The sequence below is a fragment of the Chanodichthys erythropterus genome, chromosome 7 (assembly GCF_024489055.1).
Source record: "Chanodichthys erythropterus isolate Z2021 chromosome 7, ASM2448905v1, whole genome shotgun sequence".
Lineage (NCBI taxonomy): Eukaryota > Metazoa > Chordata > Actinopteri > Cypriniformes > Xenocyprididae > Chanodichthys > Chanodichthys erythropterus.
Window position 1 is genome coordinate 39,781,679 of NC_090227.1, and position 11,774 is coordinate 39,793,452.

The 11,774-nt window shown below is 38.5% G+C and overlaps 1 protein-coding gene across 1 annotated transcript in view; it reads right to left on the reverse strand.

The window, feature by feature from the left end:
• luzp2 (leucine zipper protein 2) overlaps positions 1-9,182 on the reverse strand; it is a 134,068-nt gene extending 124,886 nt beyond the window's left edge. Inside the window, exon 1 of the mRNA XM_067389420.1 lies at positions 9,108-9,182. Within this exon, the coding sequence (XP_067245521.1) occupies positions 9,108-9,169 (62 nt within the window). The 5' untranslated portion in view covers positions 9,170-9,182. The remainder of the gene's footprint in view (positions 1-9,107) is intronic.
• Positions 9,183-11,774: the final 2,592 nt, after the last annotated feature.

Sequence of the window (11,774 nt, forward strand, 5' to 3'; positions counted from 1 at the left end):
AGGTGTAGAATAAAGCTAGAATATATGAAAAATACAGTGTTTTCAAAAAAAATGACGCATTAAGACCCCAAAACACAATCAAGCCTAGAAAAAAAACACTGAACCACCCCTTTAAGATGTGTTTTGGTTGATCAGATCACAAGTGGATGACGCTAAATACAGGTGTAAACAGGGTCTAAAGCGCTTTGGATTGTCGACTTTCAAGCACTTCCAGAGATAGTTGAAAACTCATTCGACCGGACTGCTTTCATAGTGTAAACGCTCATGTGGTCGAATGCGTTTGAACAGACACAAAAGTCTCTCCATGTACTGACCTAATATGTAAACATAATGGGAAGCGCTCTAGCCGGGTGGGATTTAAACTTTGTCAGCTGAAAACCCAAGTTTGGTCTGAGGATGAAAAATGTACCAAGCACAATGTTCTCTCACCATTCCTGATTTCTAACACGCACTTGCGGCTGTCAGAGCAGAAACGAAAGCTTCTGCTCTATGTGTGTTTTTCCGCCTTGTCCTTTCATGTTCATATGTAAATTGCACAAGCTTATTTTGTCCATTAGATCAAAAGATCTGAAAAAACCCTTACATTTACCCACCCATAGATTCTCACCTTGAAGAAATCAGGACAGAAGTGGTTGAAAGTGGACAAAAGAAATCACTACGAATAAATGTGTCGGAAATGTGTCTCCCTTGTCTATTTGTGATCCGATCGAACAAAACAATACCAGGTGTAAACAGGGCCTTTATGAAATCACATTTTTATTGACAATTTTGTTACATTGCTCCAAAAATAAAAGCATATCATGTGTATCTTTTATTCACCACTAACTGTTCACCCTCTTTTCAGGCCATTAGTCATCAGGTGCTCTGTAAACACCAGGGGTTATGAAGGTCACAGGCACGGAGGTGTAGCTTTATTTAAGGAGCTTGCATTGTGCTTTTCAAAAAGTTTATTTTGATTCAATGGTGATTTATTAGCTTTTTTGGTACATTTTAGGTCGATTTGCGAACCAGTTTATGTACTGCCACATATTTTGTCATCAAATTCATGGAGGCACTGCCTTGAAAAAACGCCCCTGACACCGACAAACCCACTGGAGGAAGGAAGCAGTTAAAATGCTGACGTGTCTCATAAACGGTCCAGGTGGTAATCGTCCTCGCAGATCACCAGGTGCCTTAATTAGTTTTATATTTGTCGTGGAAATGCAAGGTTCTGTTTATTGCTAATTTACTTTGTGACTGTTTGACAGCCTGTTTGGTTGCCATGGCTTTCTGATTATGGTATGCCTCTTGAATTTCAATTTTCACTTTCTGTCAAGACACAGAACAACACCTCTCTGCATTAACGTCCAATCTACCCCTATCTGCATGCATATCCTCACACCTATGACATTGTCTGTGCATTCAGAACATCTCTGGGAATCTCTCTTTCTGATTGGCTTATCTCATGGAAGCCGCAATCCCACTTCAATCATCACACTTGCATGAAGTATATGGTTGATCCAACCGCAGAAAACAGTAAGTGCTAAAACCTATTATTTATTAATGCCTACTATGTAGGTCAAGCTAAATAGTAATGCCATTTCTTTACTTCACACATTAAAGCAATATTACAGATTCAAGCCAAGTTCAATCAACAGCATTTGGCATAATGGTTATTACCATTAAAAATAAATGATGACTTTATGGGGTTTTGAGGTTATGGTGATTTTTGGAGGATTTTAAAGCAAAAATGTGAAGCATATCTCATAAAAGCACTTACATTAAAGGAATAGTTTACCCAAAAATGAAAATTTGCTGTTGATTTACTCACCTTCAGGCCATCCAAGATGTAGGTCACTTTTTTTTTTTGAGGATTTTCAGCTTAAACTTTGGTCCTTGGTGATTCATATAATGCAAGTCAATGGGTACCGTCTCTTTGGGTGTCAAAAACACTTTTGGGAGTCACTTTTTTAGCTTTAGTTAGCGTGTAATGTTGCTGTTTGAGCATAAACAACATCTGCAAGGTTATGATGCTCAAAGTTCAATGCAAAGGGAGATTTTTTCTTTTACAGAAATCATTTTTTAAGGACTACAACAAACGGCTGGTAGGGACTACAACAAGCTTCTTCCTGAGCTGTTGACATCACTAATCCCAAAATTTACATAAACCCCGCCCCCGAGAACATGCAACAAAGGGGGTGAGGCCATGTTGGGCTGCTTTAGAGAAGATGAAGAGTTGTTGTAGTAGAGTGTTGTTATCATGCCGTCATTTTACTCCGGACTGCTACACAAACGAGAGTCAATTAAATGCTGGATTTGCACAAAAGATTAACATGACGTCACATGCTAGTGAATGAGTTGAATCAACTCCACAGCGACTACATAAATTTATCCACTAACCATTCAGAAACGTCCAGTTTCATTCTAAAAGTTGTAACTTCTTCCTGAGTCTCTCCATCAGTGTCGACTCCGGTTTGAACAATGTAAGGCTGAACACCGTTACTGACAATCCTCATTTTGGCTGCGTGAGATTCTCCAGCTTTGTTGTTGTTGAGCAACCGAAGCACGAGCTGTTAAAGCTCCGCCCTCTTCTGGAAAGGGGGCCGGGAGCAGCAGCTCATTTGCATTTAAAGGGACACACACAAAACAGCGTGTTTTTGCTCACACCCAAATAGAGGCAAATTTGACAAGCGATAATAAATGATATGTGGGGTGTTTTGAGCTGAAACTTCAGACACATTTTGGGGACACCAGAGACTTATATTACATATTTTTAGTGCTTACAGCATTACGTTGTCATGGTGGCAAAGTTTGAATTGGACACAGAAGGTTATTTAGTAAGCATTTTTCACACTAAAATGATGCTAACATCACACATTGCGTGTCTTGTGGCTATAATAACAAATAAAGCAGTGAGTATTTTAATGTGTACAAATTCCATTGTAAGTGCCTCACTGTAACCTAGATTTTTGGACAAGTCCAAATTCATTTTTATGGTAATTAACTTTATGCCAAAATTCTGTCGACTGAGCTTAACTTTCACTGAACCCATAATACATCTTTAATATACATGAATCATGCTCCTTGAGCTGGGTAAAATTTGAATTAAAGCAATCTCAAATCATAAAGCTAAAATGCAATCACAATTTCTAATAGAAATCTCCCAGTGCACAAAACAGATGCGACCTGAGGAGAGAAAGAGGTCTGTAAGGTGGCTGCCATGCATCACGCAGGTGAGCACAGAATAATGTTGGACCTTTTCCATTTACTACTCACGATGCCAAGCACTCTGGGCGCGGTCACGCATGGGCACCTCTGGATCTGCCAACAAATCTGTTCTATTCTCCAGCCTGGCACGTGCTCCTCTCGACTCTGATAGATTCTAAAGTATAAGGAACTGCTGTGGCTATATCTTGCGTTCAGTGACACATACAGGGAGAGGCTGTCAGATTAAAGCGATTGCGTCAGGCTGGATATTTTAAGAAAATTTTCACATTTCAGAGGTTTAACACCCAGGATGCTGCCGAGGTAGAAAAAAAAAAAAAAAAGACAAGACACGGAGAAAATGGGAGCAAAAGAAACATTTCTTCTCAAACCACAGTCTTTTGAAAAAGTTTCAATCACATGCAACTGGGTTAACCTGAATTAGAAACTACATTGTCTTTTAGTTTGCCAAAGGAATGAAGCACAAAGCGACTCGCTACTAAACAAATCACACAAAAGCGCATCACTCCATCACTCATCAGTGTGTTCGCTGCAAATTCTGCTAGTACACTCACAGACGAGAGCGATTCCTATCGAGGGAACAATCACGGTTGCCATGGCAACCAAAAAGCATCATTCAAGGTCATTATTCACACAAAGCAAGAATGGAATATTTTATCGCATCCCAGTAGCCAGAGCGCAAGGATATCAGCGAGAATGTTCGAGCCATTAAAACACGAGATTTATGGGTAATGATCGGGCCCATAGAGCACGGCTATGAGACATATGACCCCCTCCCACCAGCCACCGTGTCATCGATCCACACCGCAATGAGTTTGTCTTCCCAGTCATTTTCCGACATGACACCACTGCCTCTGAGGCTTCGCCTGATAGAAACAAAAGACGCAGGCTTCTGCAGGGGAGAAAAAAAAGCACATGAGCAATTACATGACCTATCCGCCATTCTTGATCTAGGTTTAAAATGGGAGTTCCCCACCTTTCCTCTTACATTTATACCTTGGCAAATGCTCCTTTTTGACATTTCAGTCACTTCACTGGAGGCAAAGTTTTGGCAGAAGAGGCTGCCACGGTTCCCTACATCAAAGTTTGAGTCATCAGAGAGAGAGACTGCGATCCTGAGGGAGACGCTGCAGGCGTGCGAGCGGAACTGAAAAGCACTGACAGTTGTAACAGTGAACTAAGCCACTTGAGCCGGGAAACCAAAACCCAGAGCCACAATATAGAGGATGTGATAAAGAGACGTTTAAAAACTTATCCTAGCAGATGTGAAAACTTTTTATGGACATATTCCGAGAACTGATCATTCAAACAAAGCATAAAAGAATGTGTTAAAGGGGTAGGTCTTCCAAAAAAAATGTAAATTGTGTCATCGCTTACTGACCCTTCGTGCCATTCGTTTTCTTCGGTGGAACACAAAAGAAGACATTTTCAAAAAAAAAAGTTAATGAGGTTCAGCGATGTTTTGAACCCCACTGACTTTCATTAAGAGTACAGAAACTGTTGAAACATTCTTCAAAACATCTTTTTGTTCCGTACAATAAAAGGCATACAGGATTGAAAATGGAGTTGAAGTAAACGTTGATTGAACTGATTTTTTTTTTTCATAAACTGTTCAAAAGGGGGTTTTAATTATTTTTTTTTTTAAATAAGTTTCTTATATTCACAAAGGCTGCATTTATTTGATAAAAAAAATACACCAAAAGTAGCAATATTGTGAAATATTATTACAATATAAAATACTTACAGTTTACGTATTCAAATTTCAATATATTTTAAATATATTTTAATTTATTCTAGTGGTAGCAAAAATATGTCATTTTAAATATTTAAAAAATGAACAGAACGGTTTAACACCGTGTCCTCCTAACCAGGCGTTAAAATTGCGATAAAATTCCAGCGAAAAACTATTTGTCTGTTCACACCAGACGAGACGCGATAAAGTCAATCAAAAGCCACAGCCAGAAGAGTGCGTGGGCGGGAAGTACACAATCAAATTCATCAATATTACACCATTTTAACATGATTAAAAATACTTACTGAGTTACTGAAACAATCTTTATCATAGAATACGCTTGTCTGTTCACAATGAGTTCTTGTTTCCTTCCATTTAATTTGAAGATCTGAGGTGAATTATCAATTGCTGCTTTCAGTACGGCTATAAAAGACAGACAAAATGATATACAAACTCGCATTAGATATTTTTAATATTAAATAAAGCACATAAACAGTACATGAGATTATCATTGCCATACTTTTTGCGTTGCTGTTCCAGCCAGTTAGGACAAAAACTCTGATTAACATGGAAAAGATACCTTTTTTCGCATGTTGCATTTCACGTCGCGTTTGGTTAAGACACAGTGTAATAAGAATATATGTAAAAGCTTTTTTTACCTAACTCAGGCCTAATGCAATATTCTCAAAGTACAAGAATTCCATGAGAAGTGTATGGCCTTGTATGAATGCATAAAACATTCTGACATGCACAGTGATGTATTACCAAAGCAATGATGTATAGAGCGTAACATGCATACACCGCAATGCTTATGTTAACCTACAGGGGTGAAAATTTATACATGCAGGAATGGTAAATTTCCTTTACTGTCCGAGATTTACTGTGTTTTATGGGTGTGTGGCAAGGTCATGGTTACCCTTTCAAATGAAGTTCCCAATTCATTCATCAGCCATGGCTTGACCTATTCATCACCCAAGTGCACAGGCATGCCATGCACATGTAGCTGTGGAAGAATTCAATTGCTTCAAATAAGCAACACCCTCACCTCATCCAGCCATTTTTGCGCTACTTAAGAGGCTCTGATGAAATCGCTCAGTACAGTTCTGTTTGGAGTAGGTTTCCCCAAACATCAAATGCTTATGCAGCATAATGTAATCATCTCTCTGTATAAAATGCTGAATAGTACAGCTTTGCTGATTTATACATGTGTAGCTCAATGCACTTGTCTGTTGAGCTTTGCAGACCAGTAAGCAGAATTGATGAAATGTTGGTGTAGATTGTGAGAAAGCGTTTTTGCTGTTGGCATGAGAGCAGTTTACTGCTGAGCTGGGATTCTGGATATCTAAATGAGAGCCACGCAAACATATTTTATGACTATGTTTTTAACCAAGGTATCTGAAGGAAGTCGTTTTAAATTGAAGGAAACTTCAAAAATGTAGGTCGACGAAAGTCTAAAATTTCTATACTAATAATAAGTGAGAATGTATGATTTTTGAGCTCTATGCAACCGTCTCTTCTACTGTAACATGGTATGTTTTATGCACTAGAAAATTCTTGATATGAGATTTTATGGACCATTTCTTTCAGAATCCATGATCTTTGGAAAGGTAAAACTGGCCAGAAGTGACAGACTCATGTTCATCCTATACCACTTACTTTAAATAGTGTGCTAGATTATGATTAGCAACAAAACTGAATATAAAGACAATATAAACACACAAAAAAAACAAAACAAAAAAAACAATAGACGACAAGTATCATCAAAGACAACAATAGTATGATTCTGAAACTCTCAAGAGTCCTAATGATGTGAAATTAAGGGAAATTAGGGCAAGTGTAGTTTTTTTTAAACCACTTGAGTCATTGTAGGTTGCTGTTTTTCTGCTCCACTGCACTGTATCTCAATGGCTGAGAGTGTCTTTTGCCAAATGTCTGGCCAAAAAAAAAGAAAGAAAAAAAAAAAACTGCAGAAAGCCATTTTGAAAATGTCTTTGATGTCCTTAGTAATAACCAACAAATAGAATAATTCTTTTGAAAAGGTGTTTTCATCAATAAGAACTGAAAGCAAATGATCTGTAGAATCACTCAAAGTAGAAACGACAAGATCATGGGTTCGACTCCCAGAGAAAGCAAGAACCGATAGAAAATATGTACCTTGAAAGCAATGCATTCAAAAGTGTATTCCATATGCATAAATGTAATGTAAACGCAAGTAGGAAACGTAAAATGAAAATGTATTAAAAAGTTGTTTTGATACAAAAAGATTCTCTGTTCAGTAAAACATCACAGACATCATCATCCAGTGTCACTTTCAATGCAGTTGCATCTGGGTTTGTTCATCTCATCTCAGTTGCAAATTCATCTCAGTATTTGAAAAGGGATGTCAAATGTGTGTTTGACTTTGCCCTATAATCTGGAGATGTGACTCACAGACACTGGCCTTGATAAATGTCTTGCATTAAGAAAAAGCAAGTGAGATTAATTTCTCTTTAGGTTATAAGATGATCACATTTACATATTTTATTCTGGCCATGCATTTGATTTAAGTGTATAATGTTTGAGTCTGGTTAATAGACCTTGATCAGAGCAGAACATGCTATGGATTTCATAAAAAAAAAAAAAAAAAAAAAATGGCACTAATTTTAACAGAATGTAAAAATGTTACAATAAAAACAATATAAATGTTGACATATGAGAAATTATATTATAATAATACAATTACAAAAATATTGCAATATATATTTAAATTTAAATTGTTTTGGCTGTAAAATGTTTTGTAATATTATGTGGTTTTTATATTTTAAGTAAAAAGCAGGTGTTAGTTGTCCAAGTAGCATGGTACTCTCTAAGAAATGCTGGGTTAAAAACAACCCAAGTTGGGTTGAAAATGGACAAACCCAGTGGTTGGGTTAAATGTTTGCCTAACGTGCTGGGTAGTTTTATTTAACCCAACTATTGTTTAAAAATTACTATATGACTGGCTTAAAATGAACCCAAAATAGGTTGGAAATTAAAAATCAGATACATAATAGAGGCAACAATAATCATCAAAAGGTGGACATTTATTAATAAGCAATTTAATACACATATATTGTTTAATTATTATTTATTAAACATATTAATGAATGTTAAATATTTTGGGCTCATTTTAAGCAAGCAATACAGTAATTTTTTATACCCAGCAGAAACAAAACAAAACAACCCAATCACTGGGTTTGTCCATTTTCAACCCTACTAGGGTTGTTTTCAACCCGACATTTTTTAGAGTGTTTATTAACATTATATCAGTAAGCAAAATATATGGTTATGAGCTGTAAGATATACAGGCACCCGAGGGCCACACCATACCAACAGAACGCCGGATATCTGGCAAGCACATCTGCCGGTTTTGTTTTGTGTTTTAATTAATACACGGATGATTTTAAAATAACTGTTACATACTAGTGGCAAAGTGTGTTAACGTTTGTATTGCAAGCCTGTGTACTCTAGGGCCACTCCCTGGACAAGTCTAAAGGGCAGAAGTATTTGCAGAACAAATAAGCTATTAATACGCTGTTTAATTCACCCAAAAAGAGTATAAAAATACCCCAAAGATGATAAAGTCAACGTTCAAATCTTGGCTGAATGCTCACTGACCTTTCCCGTGCTCTGGGTTCAGAGAGGAAGAGGCACGGCTTTATCAGTAGTTAAATTAATGATCAATCCTTGAAAACTCCCTGACTCTGCAAGACTCCTCCTGGCTTAGCCTTTCTTCTCTCTTTATTCCTCATCTCAGATTCTTCCCCTCACCGCATAATACACACACACACACACACACACACACACAAATTCTGCAATCGCACAGGCATCCCAAAGCTCTGCCTGCCACAAAACTTGCTCCTTCCCGTGAGCCACAAGCCCCTGCCACATTTCACTCACTCTGTGTGCCAGAAAGCGAACGTCTCTGTTTTGTCTGCAGCACTAGCCAAGCCCAGAGCAGAGGCAGGAAAAAGTTGAGCTGTTATTCACCTCCGTCTCAATCACTGTGCTTCTCTCTTCAGAGGTTTTTAAAGCTTAAACAGTAGCACACATCACTGTGGTTGTCACAGACGAATATAATCAGCTATTGTGTCCGCGGCAGACAGACTGATGTGGCTGAAGGATAAAGCCGGAGATGTAAATCTGCTCTTACCTGCTGTTGAAGCTTAAAGCAGGAAGGAGGAACAGGAGGTAAAGGGCTCCGATGAATTTCATTGCTTTGTCTTGCTCTCATGCACTCGGTGTCTCTTTGCCCCTTTTTCTCTCGATCGCTCGCTTTTCCTTTCTCCCTTTCTGTCTCCCTCTCCTCGCTGGCTTGCTCACCCGTTCTCTCTCTCTCTCTCTCACGCGTTAACGCAGGCACACGCCGCGGCAGACAGATGCAACGCTGCGAGCGGTCTGTGTATGTGAAAGTGCGGGGCTCTTCGGCTTCAAATAGCAGGGATAGGGAGACGGACGGATTTATTAATGGCCAGAAAGCAGGGGGGGGATCCGGAGAGGAAGACTGGAGAATGATTTGAGGTGGTGAGGTGATGTCAGCATCAATACAGCCAGTGGCTCCCTGTCTTTCTCTTCTACGTTCCACGGCGAGATGAATACCTGCTGGTGTGTCCCACATGATATCCATCTGTCTGCATTATTACCGGCAGCCTTGGGACGGGGCAGGGCGATTATCTGGGCTCGAAGCGAGCAGGGTTACTCCACAAAGACCAAATTAATCAATTTTCGTGGAGATTACACTTTGATGGCAGGGTTCATTAGTTTGACATTTTTGTTCTCTGTTGTCCGTCAAAGTAATTGATGAGACATTTCCCTGCTCACCGTCTCATATTGTGAGATTAAGAGGGTAACCCCATGATGATAAATTTAACAGTCATGGAGTCACTTCACTTTACCTTTCGGCCGTGCTGCATCTGATGTCTCCATTCGCGTGGTCAAATTCTGGACAGAAGGAAACAAAACATCACAGGAGGTATATGAAATGATCAACATCAGGGTCGTGCCGCCCCCACTTTACATTCACAATTAAACTCGATCTTTGTGAAAGACTGGAGGTTTTGTTTATTGATTTATTAATAAACATGCACTAATATAAAAGCAACAAGCATGTTTTCTGATTTCTTTTTTCATTCTGCAATGTAAAAAAATAATCAACACGTAACCTCTACAAATGCAAACACATATTGGGCCGGCAGTAGCCTATTCGACGTAAAGACGGGACGCGCAAAGCACAAGTCACTAGACACACGAAAGCCGCAAATCATTGGTAGTTCTAGCTAATTGCGAAGCGACGGTGTGCAAGCGGTTCTCACGCCCAAAATCCCGTCACTTGTGCGTGCACAGCTTCATTATGAATAAAATAATATATATAATAATATATATAAATATACGGCATTTATAAATATTGTGCACACAAAAGTGAGCAATGTGACTGCTCTGCTTTCTCTCACACACATAGGCGAAAATCTCATTTGTTATTAGGCTATCTATTCATAAAAAACGGGGACAATACATTTTTTTTTTATTGTTTTTGTTTTTTAATTGTTGCAGGTTCCCTATATCATTACATTAATAATTATTATGATTTAATTTTATTAGGATTTTTGTTCTATTTTTAATACAATTCACCAAAAAATATTACACTATTAACCAGGCCTAACTAAGAAAAACTATTTTGAAAATTCACATTACAAAAATAAAACAACATAAATATTAGATTAGGCTATATTAATAAAACAGCATTTAACAAATATTTTTAACATTTATTAGTAAATTTAATATTTTCATTTTTACGAGCTGGGCTAGCCTGTAGCCTACAGAAATTTCAACTTTTTAAAGTTGTAACTATTATTTTGCATTTTAGTCTCAATTTATGCACTAAGTAAGTTGCAAGTGTATTATTTATTTATTCATATCTGAGTGTACCTTCACCACTTGATAAGACATGTGGAAATTGCTGCGTTGTGACCAGTGTTGGGCAGTAAGGCATTAATGTAACGCAGTTACTTTTGACAGTAACTAATACTGTAACGCATTACTTTTTAAATAAATTAACTCCGTTACGCTGCATTCACACGGGGCGCCGGCGTTAACGCTTCTCATTTACTTTGAATGGGTGACGTCATGCGTTGCCGAACTGAATTGTGGGTTCCGTCGCATCACTTCACTCACGTTGCAAGCGGCAGAAGTTGAAGATTTCTCAACTTTTCAAGCGCCAACACAGGCATCATCCAATCAGATGGCCCTATGCAAATACTCTAGAGCAGTCGCTAGCCAACTGCGTTCGTGCAACACCGGAAAGTAATGTGATTGGCTGTAATCACTATAACGGTCTCGTCAACACAAGCTTCAGACACGCCCTCCGTCAAGCGTTGATGCTGACGCCCCGTGTGAATGCAGCGTTACCATATGGTGCGTTGTACGTTACTTTTTTAAATTAATTAATTTTGGCTGAAGTGTAGCCTACCGCCTAACCTGTTTACAGCAGCGACGCATTGTAGGATTGGTGGATGCCAACCACTGTAAACACTAAGACGCACTGTGGGCGTGTTTCCGTTTATTCAAGTACTGTATGTGCGGCAGTCATGGCGAGTCAAGGCGAGAGCAAAACGAGTTTCTCAAAGTGGAAATATGCTCATTATTTCACTTTAGTTGAGCATAAAGACAAAAACCTATTAGTCAAATGTAAGCCGTGTCTTTCTGGTTCGAAGGTCCTATATACTGCGATAAACATGTGACATGCTGGATCGAAAATATGTGAAATAAGTTTTTCTAGTCGACTAGTAGTTGTTCATTTAAGCCATTAGTTGACTAATCACAT